At 63.5% G+C, this 17,619-nt stretch overlaps 2 protein-coding genes across 4 annotated transcripts; one reads left to right on the top strand and one right to left on the bottom strand.

Moving 5' to 3' along the window:
- Window positions 1-180: 180 nt before the first annotated feature.
- On the top strand, window positions 181-3,629 carry RPS9 (ribosomal protein S9). Its single transcript, XM_044988629.1, has 5 exons — window positions 181-253; window positions 1,423-1,545; window positions 2,026-2,148; window positions 2,267-2,453; window positions 3,386-3,629. Exons 2-5 carry the CDS (start codon window positions 1,449-1,451, stop codon window positions 3,561-3,563), a joined length of 585 nt encoding a protein of 194 aa, XP_044844564.1. The 5' UTR covers window positions 181-253; window positions 1,423-1,448; the 3' UTR covers window positions 3,564-3,629.
- Window positions 3,630-4,633: 1,004 nt separating this feature from the next.
- Window positions 4,634-10,692, bottom strand: LOC123350186 (suppressor of cytokine signaling 3-like). Of its 3 annotated transcripts, none has more exons than XM_044988626.1 (3): window positions 10,336-10,692; window positions 8,591-8,697; window positions 4,634-6,827 (listed from the first exon to the last, which is right to left on the bottom strand). In XM_044988626.1, exon 3 carries the CDS (start codon window positions 6,745-6,747, stop codon window positions 6,121-6,123), a length of 627 nt encoding a protein of 208 aa, XP_044844561.1. In that variant the 5' UTR covers window positions 6,748-6,827; window positions 8,591-8,697; window positions 10,336-10,692; the 3' UTR covers window positions 4,634-6,120. The 3 variants fall into 3 exon arrangements, with proteins under 3 accessions (XP_044844561.1, XP_044844562.1, XP_044844563.1); XM_044988627.1 differs by having other exon boundaries at window positions 8,660-8,697; XM_044988628.1 differs by lacking the exon at window positions 8,591-8,697.
- Between the last annotated feature and the right edge of the window lie 6,927 nt (window positions 10,693-17,619).

The following is a 17,619-nucleotide window of genomic DNA, read 5'->3' as shown; positions in this document are numbered from 1 at the left end:
TGGCCGCCCCCAAACACTCTCCCACACGCCTACGACGCTCTAGGAATCTCTCTCTATGACCCCGGGAGCGTTCAATCATTGGCCAGCGGGCGCGCGAAGCGCCTCCCTTCCATTGGCCAGCGGGACCCGGTGACGCCCTGCCATTGGCTGAAGCGCCCGAGGGCGGAGCCTTTCCCGTGCCGTATATAAGGCAGCCCCAGGGTGCTCCGCTCTCTTTTTTTTCAACCGCCATCGCTGTGGCTGTTAGTGTGAGGTGAGGGCCGCGCCGCGCGCGCGCTCGGTGGGGGCTGGGGAACGGGCGGCCGCGGAGCGGGGCCGGGCTGATGGGCGAGCGCGCGGCAGAGGCAGGGCGCGCGGGGATACGGGGAAGGGGGGCGCGCGGCTCGCCGCGGGGGCGCGCATGCGCAGAGGCAGGGAGGTGAGCTAGGGCCTCTGGCGCGTGCGGCCCCTGGGCCTGGCGCGCGCGCTGCTGCTGCTGCAGGGGGAGGGGGCGCAACACGTGACTAGGGAAGCCCCCCAGCACCGAGTATTGGGGGGGGGTCATCTCCCCCCGCCTGTTGCAGCGGGGCCGGGCATTGGTCAAGTGGCTCCCCCCATCGTGCCTCAGTTTCCCCACCTGCAAAGCGCCCGCGGAGCTGCAGACACGGCTGCGCGGGAGAGACCGGCTGCGCCCCGAGCCAAAGCCCCCCCCGCCCCCCTTCCTGCACCCAGGACACGCCCTGCGCACCCCGAGTGCCCATCTCGGTTCTTGCCTTGCCGCGGGTTGCTCTGCAGCCCCCCCCGCTCACCCCCGGGGCTCGATGTCACCCGGGGCCCTGTAACGAGGGCAGGACGCTCTGGGTCCGTGGCACCGTGCAGTGTAACTGCTGCGCTCGGTGCTGTCCAGACCCACCCCCGGGGCGGCCCCTCTGAGTGCTAGTGGGTCCCGCCTTCATAGCTTGTGTGGGCTGATCCCATTGCACCCACCATGGGCTCCTGGCATCCCTCTCCCTGCAGTCGCTCACCCTCGTGCCCACGGCTCTGCTCCCTGCTCCATACCAGTGTCTGCTGTGCCAGGGGCCCCCCGCTGGCCTGTGGCCCGAGCGCACCCCATGCCAGGGCAGCTGAGGGCTTTGAAGGCGGCTTTGTGGGCACTAGCAGCGTGGCAGAGACACCTGTTGAGAACAGCGTGAGTGGGTGCAGGATGCTGGCGCTGTGGCCTGGTGGGAGATGATTGGGGGGTGATCCTGGGGACTTAGACAGGGAGCACCTGTCTGACCCCAATTCACAGCCCGGCCCCCCCCCAGGATAAGCTGCACCCTGGGTTTGTGGGGTGGCGGCTGGAGGACCAAGGCCCCATGTGCTTTGGTTGGGGGCGGGTGAGGATGGAGCAGAATTGTCCTGTCTCTTCCTAGCTCATTCCCTCTGCCTCTCCCCCCCCAGGGCCAGAGCCCACAGCCTCGGCCAGGATGCCCGTTGCCAGGAGCTGGGTGTGCCGGAAGACCTATGTCACCCCTCGGCGCCCCTTCGAGAAATCCCGCCTCGACCAGGAGCTGAAGCTCATTGGTGAGTTTGGGGGGCAGGCCAGGGGCTCAGGCTGGTGCCTGGTTGGGGCTCAGCAGGGGATGGGGCAAGGGTGATCTCCTGTGTCAGGGCTGGCCATAGGCAGCATTAGGGGGTGCTGGTCTGCGGGGGGTCAGCAGGGGGCGCTGTCCCTGGCAGTCAGGACTCGCACTAGGGGGTGCTGGGCCACCATATGCAGCTTGCTTTGTTAGACAGCATGAATGGCCCAGGAATTATTTTCTGATCTTTAGGCGATTTAAAGTTCAGGCAATGTTCAACCTGCTGCCTCTAGTAAGTGGGATACAGTCCTGAACCGCGTCCCAGCGCTGGCCGAGGAGTCCCCGTATAACCAGTCCCCGTGCCCACCCCAGAGAGGTCGCATCTCAGTGCCCAGTGTGGGGTCCTCGTATAACCCGCCCCCGTGCCCCACCCCAGAGGTGGCTGCCTGTTGTCCCTGTTGGTAACAGCCCTGCTCCTCCCCAGGCGAGTACGGGCTGCGGAACAAGCGCGAGGTTTGGCGGGTGAAGTTCACCCTGGCCAAGATCCGCAAGGCGGCCCGTGAGCTGCTCACGCTGGACGAGAAGGACCCCAAGCGCCTCTTTGAAGGTAGGGGGGCAGGGTGTGTGGGGGGCGGCATGCTGGTCCCAGCAGCTGTCTGAAGTTGTTGGGAGGGGAAGAGGCAGGGTCCCTGGGTCTAACCCCCTGTCTCACCGACACCCCCCAGGCAACGCCCTGCTGCGCCGGCTGGTGCGCATCGGGGTGCTGGACGAGGGCAAGATGAAGCTGGATTATATCCTGGGCCTGAAGATCGAGGATTTCCTGGAGCGGCGCCTCCAGACCCAGGTCTTCAAGCTGGGCCTGGCCAAGTCCATCCACCACGCCCGGGTGCTGATCCGCCAGAGGCACATCCGGTAGGGCACGTGCCGCTGTGGCTGGGGGCGTCGGGACTCCTGGGTTCTCTCCCTGGCTGAGGGAGGGGAGGAGGGTCTGCTGGGTTACACAGGGTGGGACCGGGTGGGGAGGGGCCGTGTGGCAGGCAGGTCAGTGGCCTCGTTCTCGGTGACTGCCCTGCGTCTTCAGCAGGGTCAAAGCGGAGCCCAAGGACGTGGGGAGTTTGGCTGTTGCTCCTTCCCTCCCCGTGCCTAAAGCTTTGCTCTCGCTGTGTTGTGTAGCCCTCCTGGATGAGCCTGTGAGGTGCGTGGAGCCCCCTGCCCAGTGGGGCAGGCTCCGGCCTGGGGAGCCCCCTGGTCAGTCCAACCCTGCGCTCCGGCTAGCGGGCGGTAGGGCTGCCCGTGTCGGCAAGGCTCACTGCGGCAGAGCCGTACACCTTGCGAAGGGCCAGGCCGTCCCACCAGCCCCCTGCGCTGGGGGCTGCTGCACAGGTAACGAGCCGCCGGCTGCTCCCTGCAAACAGGGATTGGATCCCAGGGCTACCTGGTAATGGAGCTTGGTTCAGTGGGATCTGGTTCTGATCTCGGCTCCCCTGGTGTCAGTCTGGAGTCACTCCTCTTTTGCAATGCGGGCAGGGCTGGGTTTTGATCTCAGCTCCCCTAGCATCAATCCAGAGGTCACCCCTTTTCTTTGGATGACTCTGGATTCACACCGGGTACCAGCAGGAGCTGGCTGGGGGTGTGGGGAAGAGATGGGATGGGACTCTGGTATCCAGGAGCAGCTGATGTGCAGCTGGCTCTGGGGAGTGTCTGGGAGGAGCTACACGATGGCAAAGGGGTGGGGCATCTGCCCCAGGGGTTGCATGTTAAATTCTAATCGGGGTCCTGTTGCCCCAGAGCACTGTGGGTAGGTGGCTTCCCGTCCCTGCCCTCACCCCTCTCCCCTTCCCCAGGGTGCGGAAGCAGGTTGTGAACATCCCGTCCTTCATCGTGCGCCTGGACTCGCAGAAGCACATCGACTTCTCGCTGCGCTCGCCCTATGGGGGCGGCCGGCCTGGCCGCGTCAAGAGGAAGAACGCCAAGAAGGGGCAGGGCGGCGCCGGCGGGGCGGATGAGGAAGAGGAGGATTAAAGGCCCTGGCAGCTCCCCCTGCTGGGCAGCCTGCACTGCTGTATCAATAAACCAGTTTGGAGTGGAGCTGAACTGGGTGGATTGGCCTATTAGCGGGGTCCTGCCATTGGGGTGTCAGGGCTGCTGTACCCCGGCCTGACAGCAAATGCTCTGAGTCTTGTGCCTCACCAGAGGGGGGTGCTCTGGGCTGTGAGCGGGAGGCAGCCGTGCACCTGGTGTCAGCATCTGCTGGGCCATGCACCCTGCAGCAGGTAGTTCCCCAGCTCCCTGTGGCTGGAAATGAGCCCTGTCCTGCCTGCTGCTTGCCCTTCCCCTGCTGGCCTGCAGGCAGCACTGGCCCTTGGAAATAAAACCACCGCAGACCTGCTGCCTGTTTCCACGCTGAGGGTGGAGGGCTGGAGGATTGACCCTGATCAGGGGCTGGCTGACGCTGATGGGGGGTGGAGGTGACTCCCAGGGAGGGGTAGGAAGGGACAGTAGCTGGGAGCTGTCACAGGGGCCCCAGCTCAGTGCACTCTTCCCCCCCCCCCAATGTATGGGGCAGTTTGAACAGCAGTGGACGCTCTAGCAAACTGTTCCCCAGCTCAACAGACATGTGGCTGCTGGGGGAGGAGTTTGGCTTGTTTGCCATGGGCTGGAATTGGGCAAAGGGGGCTGGGTTCTCCCCTTGCTGGCTGTGCTTTGGGTGGTTCTGGGATGCCTGGGTTGTGGGGTGAGAGAGGGGCATTTGGGTGGGATACTCCTCTCTACCCCCCCTCACTGAATGGTCCCCTGGGTCCTAGCCCCCCTCCTGCTCTCTGCCCTGATGCTGCCCCAGTGGGGGGGAGGGGGGAGATTTCCTTCACTGCTCCCTCTTGTCAGCTGGGGGGGGGGGGCATGGCTCTGGGGGCCTTGAGGGGAGGGAATGGGCCTGTTCTCTGAGTGGCCTGAGGTGGGACCCCCCCTTCCCTGCTTGCCAGGCCCGGCCTCTTCTGTTTCCTGCCTCATGGGTCTTGGTGGTGCCAGGCTGCCCTGAGCTCCCCTCCCCTCTGCTGGAAGCTGGCAGTGGGCATGGGGGAGGGATTGGGGGGTGATTCTCTGGTCTGGGGCACCAGGCGCATGAACCTTTGTTCTAACTAGGTAGGGCTGCTCTTTAGCTTGTCCCCGAATCCTCCCAGGCTGAGAAGGGGGCTCTGGCCCCTGCCTGCTGGAGCAGCAAATGTGGGGCAGCCAGTAGCTGGCTGGATAGTGGCTTTATGTGGGGCAGAGACCTGCCCTCTGCCCACAGCCCCTGGCACTGTGACCCCTGATGCTGGATCAGCTGGGGGAGCCCCGCCCATGAGAGAGGCGGGTCCAGGGCCGGCCCCTGCTGGGAAATGAGGGTGAAAGGCTGGAGCTGAGCTGGGTGCCAGGGGTGGGGGGCCAGCCCGGGCCTGTGATGGCAAAGTGCAGCGGGTGCCCCTGAACCCGGCCGCTGGGGGAAGCGAAAGCCGGAGCGGCGGAAGCAGCTGGGTTTTTTCTGAACCGCTGAGGCCGTTTTCAGTAACTTTGCTCCCCCGAGTCAGCGTTCGTGGTGCCAAGAGCCTTACGGGAACGGCTGGGCGCGGAAGGGGGTCAGGCTGGGGTCACGGCTAGATGCAGCAGCTTCTGGGGTGGGGGGGGGAAGTTGTTGACAGGAGGATCCCTCAACTACCGCCAGCTGGCAGGGAATGGGGTCCCAGGCCTGGGTCTTGCCTGGCTCAGGGGAAATGGGGCTTTTCCCCTTCAGGGGATGCTGGCTCTGATTCGTGGGTGCTTTGAGGGGTCCCAGGCAGCCCCCAAAGCAGTGGTGGGAGGCAGGATGCAGCAGACAGGTTTATTCCATCCCGATGCCGCGGTACAAGACACCCCCCCCCCCCGCCCGGTGCAGCCCGGCTGCTGGTAACGGCCATGAGTGCTCCTGGCGGGAGATGAGGTCCAGGCGGTTGGTGTGGCGCCCTCCAGGGGATGAGGTGGGAGCCCTGGCAAGGGGCCGCGGTCCAATCTGGCTCCCCTGGGAATAGTTGGGATCTAGACCCAATGCCCTTCCCAGAGCTGCGGAGAGAACCCAGGAGTCCTGGCTTTCAACCCCCTCACTAGATCCCACTCCCCAGATCTGGGGAGAGAACCCAGGAGTCCTGGCTTCCAGCCCCAACCAATTCCTGTGCCTCCCTCCTGGTTCTTACCCTGGCCTGAAGAGCCCCCTCCAGTCCCATCTCCCCCACACTCTGGAGCTGCCATGGGGCTGGTGCCAATCTGCTCCCCTCCCCCATCTCTCCCCACCCTGCGGTGCTGGGTTTTCCATAGGGCAGGGGGTACAGACCCCTTCCCCGATCTTCCTCCCACTGTGCTGGAAAACCCTGGGGTGTCCTAGAGGGGGTCCCACTCTGCCGTTTCCTCCCCTCCCCCAGCTGTGCTGAGAAGGCCTAAGTTACCGGGGGGGGGCTCCCACTGCCTCCCACGAGCATTGGGGGGGATCCTGAGCGCAGGTCGGGGGTCCCCCTTTGCTCCTCTCCCCTCCCTCTGCGCAGACAGTTCTGTAGGGCCGGGGCAGGGCCCCCTAGCAGCGCAGGGAGTTGCGTAGGGCCCGGGGCACGGGCAGCGCCTCCAGATCGGGCCCCTCGGTCCCGGCCCGGACGCTGGCCCGCACGGCCCGCCGGCACAGCTCCTGCAGCGAGGCCACCTTGCAGCGCAGCGGGCGGGCGAGCGCCAGGGGCTCGGGGCGGCTCCCCTGGGCCTCCAGGTAGCAGGGGCCCCCCGGGTGCCCGGCCCGCCCCAGGTAGTGCTCCACCAGCTGCACCACGCAGGCGAAGGCGGGCGGGCAGGGGGCCCCCGGCTGGGTCTCCAGGTGGAAGGCGGCCCCCTGCTGCTGGATGCGCAGGTTGGTGATGCCGGCCCCGGTGCGGAGGCTGAGGGTGAAGAGGTGCCGGTGGTCGGAGGAGTCGCGGACGAGGAAAGCCCCCGGCGGGTGGGGGCTCAGCAGCCGCTTGGCCTCCGCCCCGGACAGGCTGCCCCAGTAGAAGCCGCTGGCCTCCAGCCGCTCCAGCGCCGTCTCCACCCGCTCGAAGTCCCCGCAGAAGCTGCGGTAGTGGTAGGAGAGGGCGGGGGGCTGCGGGGCGGGGGGCCCGCTCATGGCCGCCGGGGGGTACGGGCAGCAGTGCAGGCAGGGCCAGCACAGCGGGACCATCGCGCTGCCCAGGCCGGATTCTCCTCCCCCCGCTCCCTGCCGAGTCCTCCTGGTCACCGGGGTCCCTCCCGCGGGATCATCTGTGGAGAGAAGGCGGGGGGGGGGGGGGGGTCATTGCGGGGAGCCTGGGGCTGCGGGTCGGGAGCGAGGGGCAGCTCAGGGCAGGCGACGGATTGATTCCGATACCGGGAAGTTCTCACACAGAATCCAACACGGGCTATTAATGCTCTTCACGACCTAATGACCCTGGGGCTGGGGAGAGAACCCAGGAGTCCTGGCTCCCAACCCCCCACCCCCGCTCTAGCTACTAGACCCCACTCCCCTCCCAGAGCTGGGGAGAGAACCCAGGAGTCCTGGCTCCCAGCCGCCCCCCCTGCTCTAACCACTCTAGGATTGGAATCACCTCCAGTTGTAGAGGGGTGTGTGTACAGACACACACACACACACGATCAGCCACCCATATTGAGTGCTGGAGATACTGCCTCTCACACACACAAATCACTGACACACACAAAGCGACACAGGTGCACACAAGCAGGCTCAGACACACACGTACATACAGTCACGTACCCTTAGAGTCACCTACAACACACCCCCCCCCACACACAGAAAAACGTCACTCAGCAGTCAGTCAGCAACACACAGCAAACTGCACCCCATTCAGTTATACACACACCCACACACAATTATAAACACACACTCCCAGAAACACCTCTGCACACCAGCGATACACACACTAAGTTATGTAGATACACACACATAATCACACCCCACAGGAGAACATACCTACAAATCTATGGGGTGTGTATGTGTGTGTCCCTGCCACCCCATGCTGGCAGGGATGAGCCCTGCGCTCTGTGTGTGTGTGTGTGTGTATCTCCCTGCCGCCCCATGCTGGAGGGGATGAGTCCTGCACTGTGTGTGTTTGTATACACACCATACACTTAAGACACACTCACAAAATATATGCACAAAACCATACCACCCCCACATTCACACACTTATAACACACATCAGAAACCTCATTGCAGATCTACAAACACAACATATTATTCCATATAATTATACACACACACTTAAAACACACCCATGCAAACACAAGCATTCACAACAACCCATACACATGCACCCTCTTACACACGTATAACACACAAATGCACACAGATATGGTAAACACAAAGAAATATATATCTCCTGCGTGTCTGGTTTGTCTCTGTGTACACTACACACAAAGCATAAGAGGCATAAATACACACACAATATACACAGAGAGAGTGTGTGTGTGGAAAACACTCATGGACAAAACATGTATACATTCACACCAACAAAATATGCAAACATTTTGGGTAAATATACACAAAATGTACACACACCCACTCAATCCTCCCCACACAAAATGTATATGCACAATCCTCCCCTCCCCACACAAGAGGTACACACGCACACACACACGATCCTCCCCACACAAAATGTACACGCCACACACACACTCCTCCCCACACAAAATGTGCACCACACACACGATCCTCCTCACACAAAATGTACACACCACACACATGCACATGATCCTCCTCACACACAATGTACACACATTACACACACATATAATCCTCCCCACACAAGATGTACACACCACATACACACACGCATACTCCTCCCCACACAAAACAAACAAACCCACATTCCTTCCCACACAAGATGTACACACACACACACACACACACACACACCACAAACTCTTCTGATCTTGGCCTGCCCCTGCCCCAGCCCAGGTGCCCCAGAGAACAGGGAGCGAATCCCGCTTTGTCTGTGTGTGTGGAGGGTGGGGGGAAGGGGAACAAACATTTTAAGGCTGCGCCAAATTCACTCCCTGCTCCAACTTCCTCCAGGAAACCCCGAGGCTGGAACAAACCTCCAGCTCCGGGGGAACAGGAACTCTTCTGGTTGGTCCTAAAAGAGAAGAAATCCAGCCGAGATATTTTTTTAAACCAAACTCTTATAAAAGACCTGAACCTATTAAAGTAACGAAGGGCCCGATCTGCATCGTGCTACATGAAATCTGAGCCCAGTTCTGGGAACCCTTGTACTAAGGCTCACGCAAACCCTCCCGGCTCAAGGCCCAGAGCCTGACACGGATTTCTGCACCCACTCGGATCTGTCCCATCGCTTGCAGCGAAACGCACTCGCGCGCGTCACTTCTTTGGAAGTGCCGGGGGCCCAGAGCCAGTGTGACGGGCCCCCGTGGCCCGGGCATCCCAGTTTGAACCCAAGTCACCACACGAAAATGTCCGAAAACCCAACCCGTCAACCGACCCCCAACTAGCAAGTATGAAAAACCGAGATGGGGCGGAAGGTAATAGGTGGGGATATTAGCAGGGCCGGCTCCAGACCCCAGCACGCCAAGCGCGTGCTTGGGGCGGCTGCCGCGGGGGGCGCTCTGCCGGTCGCCGGGAGGGCGGCAGGCGGCTCCAGTGGACCTCCCGCCAGCGACCCTGCGGATGCTCCACCGGTGCTGTGGGACCAGCGGACCCTCCGCAGGCACGTCTGCAGGAGGTCCACCGGAGCTGCGGGACCGGCAACCGCCAGAGCGCCCCCCGCGGCGTGCCGCCCTGCTTGGGGCGGCGAAATTCCTAGAGCCGCCCTTGGATATTAGACAAAGCCCTGAATATCGGCACGGACCTTATAAAATCGAGACATCTGGTCCCCCATAGCTCGAAATAACTAATCTAAAACCAATGTTACCCCCCAACCCAACCCAGAAACTGACCCCAAATAACTAACCTAAAACCAATGTCAACTCCCCCCCCAACCCAACCCGGAAACTGACCCCAAATAACTAACCTAAAATCAATGTTACCCCCCCCCCCCCAAACCAACCTGGAAACTGACCCCAAATAACTAACCTAAAATCAATGTTACCCCCCCCAAAACCAACCCAGAAACTGACCCCAAATAACTAACCTAAAATCAATGTTAACCCCCCCCAACCCAACCCGGAAACTGACCCCAAATAACTAACCTAAAACCGATGTTAACCCCCCCCCAACCAACCTGGAAACTGACCCCAAATAACTAACCTAAAACCGATGTTAAAAAACAACCCGCAAGCTGTAACTGACCTTAAGTCAGTGGGACGTTAACAATTAAAGAATGGCCGAATTCAAAATGTGGCAGAGAGAGAAATAAGAAATCATGACGGTCCAAGGAGGGGTGGAGAGAACAAAAATGACACCTAAAAAAACATCTGGAGAAAAAAAAATCCAAAGAATCCCTTGAAAAGAGTCATCGCAAAGATCTTCCTTAAAATCAACCAGGTGGTTGTTATCCTCATTAACAGCCCCCCACTCCTGGAGCAGGGTGTTGCTAAAAGTGCTCGAAAGTCCCATTGTCTCGCCAGCAGCTGTGCTTCGTGGGTGACGGGGGGGGGCGGGGGTCAGCGGGGCAGATTAGGGGGCATCTGAGCCAGGGCTGCCCTAGGTCCAGCCCCCCCCCCCATCTATTTGCAAACTCCCCTGGTTGTAGTTGTGGTGGGTGTTTGCCCATGGCGGCTCCCCCCGCCCCATGAAATAATCCCCCGTTGTAACTCACCCCTTTCTGACCCCCAGCCAGTCCGGATTGAGGCGATTTTGCAAGCAGCCCGTGTAGACTCACGCTGGCGTGCTGGGAAGGCTACTCCCGGAGTCCTCGCAGGGCAGAGGGAAACGGAGCAAATCAGCTCCCCTCCCCCAAGCCACAGGAAAGCCTCCCCCTTGGGGGGTACATCCTGGCCCGGCAGCCGGGCCCCCAATCTCCGGCCGGGGGGGGGGGCGGGAGCAGGGCCCCTGGAGCGGGCAGCTGCCGGGAAGCCGCTGCAGGCACCGCAGAGGGAAGGAGGAAAAACCACTTTCCCTTTTGCACAAGCAGGAGGCTCGGATGCATTGGGAGTTGTGGGGCTGGGGGGGGGGGGGGGGGGCGGCGGCGGCACAGGACAGGTCCCCCCCCCCTCGCCAGCCCGGCCCCTAATCTCGTCAATTTCACACCCCCCCCCAGCTCAGCCTGAAATTGACACCGGGCCAGAGTCTCCCCTGGCCGGACTGGGGAGGGGGTGTATCCTGGGGGGGGGGGAAGGGGGTGTCTCATATTTATTTTTGTGAATGGGCCCCATCCCCATCCCATTGGCCAGAGGGGGTGCTGGGGGCCGGCTGGCTGGGCTCTGATTGGCAGGCGGGGCTGGGTAAACCCTCTCCCCCCCGCCCCCCCCCCGGCTCAGGGTGATTCCTGGAAGTGTGCAGGGCACTGTTGGTAAAAGGGAGGGGATGTGCGCCGTGGTCCCTCCCCTCGCTGCCTGCACGGGGCTAGGGACACCCGGGGGAGGGCAGGGCTGGCTCGCCCCCCCTCTCGCTCCTGGGGGGGGGAGTCCCGTAAATCCCCCCGCCCCCGCCAAGAAACACACAGCCCAGCTGTTAACCCTTCAGCGCCTGCACCGGGGAGGGTCACAGACCTTCCCGAAGGCGGGGAGCGGAGCGCACCCCCCCCCTCGTCTGCCAACCCCCCCCAGCTGTCCTACCCCCGCGTCCCCCCGCCCCGCTCCCCTCTCCCGCCTCCTTCCCCCCTCCTCCATCTGCCCCTCCCCCCCACTGCCCTGCCCCCGAGCTCCCCTCTCCCGCCTCCTTCCCCCCCTCCTCCATTTGCCCCTCCCCCCCACTGCCCTGCCCCCGAACTCCCCTCTCCCGCCTCCTTCCACCCGCCGCCGTCGGCCCCCCCCCCCGTCCGCCCCCCCCGCGCCCCTCTCCCGCCTCCTTCCCCCTCCTCCATCTGCCCCATCCCCCCCACTGCCCCCCCGAGCTCCCCTCTCCCCCCTCCTTCCCCTCCTCCTCCATCTGCCCCTTCCCCCCACTGCCCTGCCCCCGAGCTCCCCTCTCCCGCCTCCTTCCCCCTCCTCCATCTGCCCCTCCCCCCCCCGGCCCGCCCCGAGCTCCCCCCTCCCGCCTCCTTCCCCCCTCCTCCATCAGCCCCTTCCCCCCACTGCCCTGCCCCCGAGCTCCCCTCTCCCGCCTCCTTCCCCCTCCTCCATCTGCCCCTCCCCCCCACTGCCCGCCCCGAGCTCCCCCCTCCCGCCTCCTTCCCCCCCTCCTCCATCTGCCCCTTCCCCCCACTGCCCTCCCCTCTGCCCTGCTCTCCTTTCCCACCTCCTTCCTCTCCTCCTCCATCTGCCCATTCCCCCCCACTGTCTTCCCCCAACCCCCACTCCCTTCTCCCACCTCCTTCCCCCTCCCCTTCCCCCTGCTTTGTCTGCGCTTCCCCCCTTCCTGTTCTCCCCTCTCCCTCTCCCTCTCCCCCTCCCCTTCTTTCTTTTTCTCTTTCTTTTTTTCTTTCTTTCCACTTCACATTTTTGCCTCTTTATCTCAGCTCCGAAGCCCCCGCCCCACAGGGCTGGGGGCAAACAGGGGCGAGTCTCCCTGGCCCATCCAGGGCTCCCTCAGATCACCTGGCGGAGGAGGGGGCTGTGCACTGTGGGTGCCCAGGAATGGGGCTGAGACCCAACAGACTCATTACACACATGAGCCACCCAAGAGGAAGGACTTTTGGTATCTACTGATCTAGGGCTGGATCAGAGCCGGCGCCCCCTTGAGGGGACAGGCCCTGGGCCCCATTCCCCACCCTCTGAGCCAGCCAGTCCCTGCCCTGGGGCTGGTCCTGAGCCGGCGCCCCCTAGAGGGGAGAGGCCTCCTGCCCCATTGCCTGCCCCCCGGAGCCAGCCAGTCCCTGGACTGCAGCCGGATGGGAGCTGAACAAGGGATATAACGAAAAACCATTTAAAATCTGGGTGCCTGCTAGTGTCCCCCGCTGGGGGAGGACACCCCTCCAATACCAGTCACTATCCCCCCCACCTCCCATAGAGCAGCAGGCACAGTGTCCCCTGCCCCCCAGAGAGACAGTCTAGACCAGGGGTGGGCAAACTTTTTGGGGCGAGGGCCACATCTGGGTGAGGAAATTGTATGCAGGGCCGGGGCAGGGCGGGTGGAGTGCGGGATGTGGAGGAAGGGGCTCAGGACAAGGGATTGGGGCAGAGAAGGGGTGCAGAGTGTAAGAGGGGGCTCAGGGCAGGGAGTTGGGTGCAGGAGGGGTGCGAGGTACAGGCAGAGGGCTTAGGGCAGGAAGTTGGGGGGCGGGGGGCAGGAGGGGTTTGAGCTCCAGCCCGGTGCCGCTTACCTAAAGTGGCTCCGGGGTGGCAGTGGTGCACACCAGGGCCAGGGCAGGCTCCCTGCATGCCTGCCCTGTCCCCACGCCACTCCAGGAAGTGCTGCGGCCCCTGGGTGGGGGGGCAGAGGGCTCTGCGTGCGCACATGGAGCCCTTTGCCTCCCGGCCCGGGGGCTGCTTCTGAGAGCAGCACCGGGCCCGCAGCACCACCAGGGGTAATCCCGCAGGCCGGATCCAAAGCCCTGAAGGGCCGGATCCGGCCCGCGGGCCATAGTTTGCCCATCCCTTGTCTGGGGGAACCTCTGCAGAACCCAGGAGTCCGGGGGGAGAATACCTGCTACCCCCCCGCTCAGGTTTCAGTGGCCACCCCTGGGTATTAGGGAGTGGCCATGGGAGCGTCGGGGCCCTATAGTGGAGTAGGGGGATTGATGGATGGTTGACAGGTGTCAGTAGCACCTGGCTGGGTGCTCAGTTCCCCCTGCTGCCCGTTCTCAGAGCCAGATCCCGGGGGTCCTGAGCCGTCGCCGGGTCCCCTCCCCCGGATGTGGGCTGGATGCCTGAACACAGCCCATGGCCTTTCGCTGGGAATTCACCAGCCCTCGTAACCCTCCCCTGGGGTCAGCTGGGAGCCCTCACCCCATGGGGCAGATGGGGAAACTGAGGCACTGAGAATGGATTTGTCCACAGCTGTAGCAGAACTGGGCTGAGAACCCAGGAGTCCTGCCCCCCCTCAACCACTATACCACGCTCAAACCACTAGACCCTGCTCCCCTCCCAGAGCCGGGGAGAGAACCCAGGAGTCCTGGCTCCCAGCTCCCCTCTCCATCCACTTCTCTTTCCCCCATTTCTCTCCTAGCCCCCACTCCCTTCCCCACACCATGGGCAGGAACCCTGCCCACATCCTAACCCCCACGGCAGGTTCCCCTTGGCTGCAGCTGGTTGGCAGTGAGCTCAGTTCATTTCCCAGCCTCAGTGACACACTCAGGGCCCCTGAGGACAGCGAGTGAGAGGGGACGCCCCATCCGGCCCTGGGCGGGGACTGCCTGGCTCAGGGGGGCGGGGAATGGGGCGCGGGGCCTGTCCCCTCTAGGGGCGCCGGTTCCCACCTGGCCCCAGGACAGGGACTGGCTGGCTCAGGGGGGCAGGGAATGGGGCGCGGGGCCTGTCCCCTCTAGGGGCGCCGGCTCCCATCCAGCAGTGTTGTTCCCGTTCTGTGGCCTTCACTCTGGGTCTCAGGCGTCCACCCCCCCGTGCATGACACCCCCTGGTGCCACCCGTCCCCCCTTCCACCCCAGGAAAGAGGCCCAGCCCCAGAGGCCCCTTGTTGGGGTGCACTGGTGGAGGGTGGGGCTGTGTATGTTGCCATGTGTACATGCTGGGGGGGGGCTCTCCAGGCCCACTTACCCCCTCTGCACACACAGAGTCGTGTGTTGGGGGGGATCCCCCGGGGTTTCTGGCCAGCCCGGTGTTTACGAGCGGCTGGTTCCTGGCAGAGCCGAGATGCCGGTAAGGCCGCTGGCTTCCTAGCAGCCGTTAGTGGAGGCACACGGCAGAATGCTAAACAGCAATCACAACAAAGGCCGTGTGCCAGAAGGGGAGAGTGTCGGGGGGCTGCTGGTTGCTCCCCAGAGCCCCCCCAATTGCCATCACCCCCCTCCCCGCTGCCCACGAGGGATCTCCACCCACCCCCTATTTGGTCCTCGGTGTCGGTGCCACCTGGCAACCCAGAGCTGAGGCCTGTGAGCTCGGTGCATGAGTGGGGATGGGAATGGGTTTGCTAGAGCAGCTCCCCCATCCCTGCAAGGGCCAAAGTGTGGGGAGGGGCTGCCAGGGGGGATGTCAGTGTGTGTGTGTGTCCCAGCCGCCCCCTGCTGGAGGGAACCAGGACTGGGCCGCTCTGTGTCATAGCCCCCACACTGCTCCCAGCGAGTGGGGATTCCCCGGTCGGCCCAGCGGCAGGGCCTGGGGCCCCAGTGGGGAAGCACCACGCGGGCTGGGAGGCTGGAGTGCCAGGTTACATTGCTTCCAGGGCGGCCGTTCTCTTCTCTCCTGCCCGTGCCGCTCGGCCAGCTCTGTCCCCGGGCCTGCCCGGCTCGCGGCCATCGACTCTCTGGGTGAAACAGCTGCCGCACCCCTCCCCAGAGGGGTCGCATCCCAGTGCTGGGCGAGGGTCCCTGGATACCAGCCCCCGTGCCCCAGGCCAGAGTGATCCCATCTCCCCCAGGTGTAACACACACTCCCAGCGCGAGTACAGGGGAGCTGCAGGGTGCCGGGGGGCTGGTTTGCGGTTCTGTGTTTATTACAAATCTGGAGATTAACAGGATGCAAAATAACACAAACAGCTGCCTCAGCACATCCCCTCCCCCTCCTGGGGCTGAGCCCCCCTGACCCCCCACCCGTGGGGCTGGGTGGGGCAGAACCAGCTGGAGGGGGAGGTTATGGGGGGGCTATAAGCAAAGCCCATTATCAGGGGGGGAATCACTCTGTCACCCCCGGTGGCCGAGGCTCCCTGCCCCGTCGCTGCGATAACTCCCCCTGGGTTCACGCTATGCGGGTGGGTGGGGGGCTCCCCTGCACCCCAGGGGCGCTGCCCGTGGGGCTCCTAGCTGACATCGATGGTGGCGTACAGGACGGGCTCAGGGGCAGGGGCCGGGCCCCCCTGCTTGGCCTGAAGTGCCTGGCCGTCCAGCTCGGCGTAGGTGAGTCCCTTGGCGCCGGGCTCCTGGGGCTGGGAGGGGAGAGATACAGAGAGAGAGAGAGAGAGAGAGAGAGAGAGAGAGAGAGAGAGAGAGTGTGTGTGTGTGTGTGTGTGTGTGTGTGTGTGTGTACACCAACACACACACACACCAGACAGTTCTGATCCCAGCCACCAGGCGGCAGCAATGCCCCCCACAGCCTCCCCTCCCCACATGCACAGTTGCTCTGACACGCTCTGTCCTGTCCAGCAGGGGGGCTCCCCAGAGCTGCTCTTCCCCCAACCCCCAGGGAACCCAGCAACACCCCCACCCCCCCACCCACTCCAGCCCACAGAGCCCCATGGGGCAGAGATCAGGGAAATTGCCTGCCCCCCACGGAATTGCGCTGACCCTCCGCAAACCTTAGACAAATGCAAACGTTTGGAGGACGGTTTGAGGGGGGTCGAGGTGAGTTGGGGGTGCAGGGTCAGGCTCTTATTCTCTGTGTTCTGGGTCTCCCGCCCCTCTCGGCGGGGGGGAGCCCCAATGCTGATCCCCAGCTCCGGTGTCTGCCCTGAGGGGGTACGGGGGGGCCAGGCAGAGTCTGGGGGTGCCGGCATCAGAACATGGCTCTAGTGGGACCTGTGCCGGGCCAGATGGCTTGTGTGGGGCAGGGGGAGGCTGGATGGTTCATTGGTGTGGGGGGGGGCGGGCGAGGAGTGGGGGGAACTTACCAGGACATCCAGCTGCGTCCCTTCACCCAGGAGGGTGTCTGTGGAATAGAGACACCCCCCCAGTGAGCGGCTGGGTCCAGATCAGGGCCCTGGGCCCAGCCCCCCACCCCCCATCTGAGCTGTTCACAGACTGGCCCGCCTGCCCCCAGCACACTGGGGTGGGGCAGGGTCACTAGCCCCACAGTGCAGTGGGGGAAACTGAGGCACGGGGCGGGGCACCCCCAAAGGAACACAGTGAGTCAGGGCTGCACCCCACATCAGCATGTCCCCCCACAGGACACACCCCCTGCCAGGGGACACCCGCCCCTCCTCCCTGCTCCATGGCTGCCCCCTCATGTGTGACTTACAGACTGTGGTTGCAGGCTCGGACTCCCTACGGGGAGAAAGAGAGAGAGAGAGAGAGAGAGATAGTAACAGAACCCAGGAGTCCTGGCTCCCAGCCCCCCTCCCCCATTGTAACCACTAGACACCACTCCCCATCCCAAGCCAGGGGGAGAACCCAGGAGTCCTGGCTCCCAGCCCCCACATTGTAACCACTAGACACCACTCCTCATCCCGAGCCAGGGAGAGAACCCAGGAGTTCTGGCTCCCAGCCCCCCCCCCATTGTAACCACTAGACACCACTCCCCATCCCGAGCCAGGGAAAGAACCCAGGAGTCCTGGCTCCCAGCCCCCCTGATCTAACCATTAGATCCTAGTCGCCTCGCAGACCCAGAGAGAAAACCCAGGAATCCTGTGTCTTGTATCAAGTAGATCGGGGGTGGGGAGTGGAGCTGGGGTCTCACCTGCTCTGTTTTGGGGCTGGTCCTTTCCCTGCAGAGACACGAAGCAGAATCGTCCATGAATCGACCCGGATCCCGTGTACCAGTCCTGCCCCATAGCCCTATAGGGCAGCCTGGATGGGGAGCCCAGGAGGGAGCCCCCCCCCCCGCTCTGCCTGGGGAGCATCTCACCCTCCAGCTGCCGAGCCTGGATACCCTAGAGACAGGTCTCCACCTGCTGCACCACAGCGCCCCCTGCTGGGCCCCTGCCCCACCCCCTGGGTTTCCTTCCAGGTCTCCCATCCAAGCCGTGACCCCTTCCCAGCCCGGCTTAGCAGCGGGTTTAACCCTTCCCTCGCTGGGCAGGACACTCACTTCCTCGAGATCTTCTGTAGCAGAGGAAGGCCAGGAGGAGGAGGAGGAGGCCGGCGGCCGCTGCGCTCACCCCGGCGATGATGGGGATGCTCATCTTCCGTTCTGATCCCTCTGGGAAGCAGCACCATGCCATGAGCGCCATGAGC

The sequence above is a fragment of the Mauremys mutica genome, chromosome 15, assembly GCF_020497125.1.
Source record: "Mauremys mutica isolate MM-2020 ecotype Southern chromosome 15, ASM2049712v1, whole genome shotgun sequence".
NCBI classification, from domain to species: Eukaryota; Metazoa; Chordata; order Testudines; family Geoemydidae; genus Mauremys; species Mauremys mutica.
This window is presented reverse-complemented; position numbering and strand designations above follow the sequence as displayed.

Excerpts from the sequence above, each read along its gene's own strand:
- RPS9 (XM_044988629.1), top strand. The coding sequence starts at position 1,449 with ATGCCCGTTGCCAGGAGCTGGGTGTGCCGGAAGACCTATGTCACCCCT. Across the intron at positions 1,546-2,025 it reads CCAGGAGCTGAAGCTCATTG|GCGAGTACGGGCTGCGGAAC; the intron begins GTGAGTTTGGGG and ends GCTCCTCCCCAG. Across the intron at positions 2,454-3,385 it reads ATCCGCCAGAGGCACATCCG|GGTGCGGAAGCAGGTTGTGA; the intron begins GTAGGGCACGTG and ends CCCCTTCCCCAG.
- LOC123350186 (XM_044988626.1), bottom strand. The coding sequence starts at position 6,747 with ATGGTCCCGCTGTGCTGGCCCTGCCTGCACTGCTGCCCGTACCCCCCG.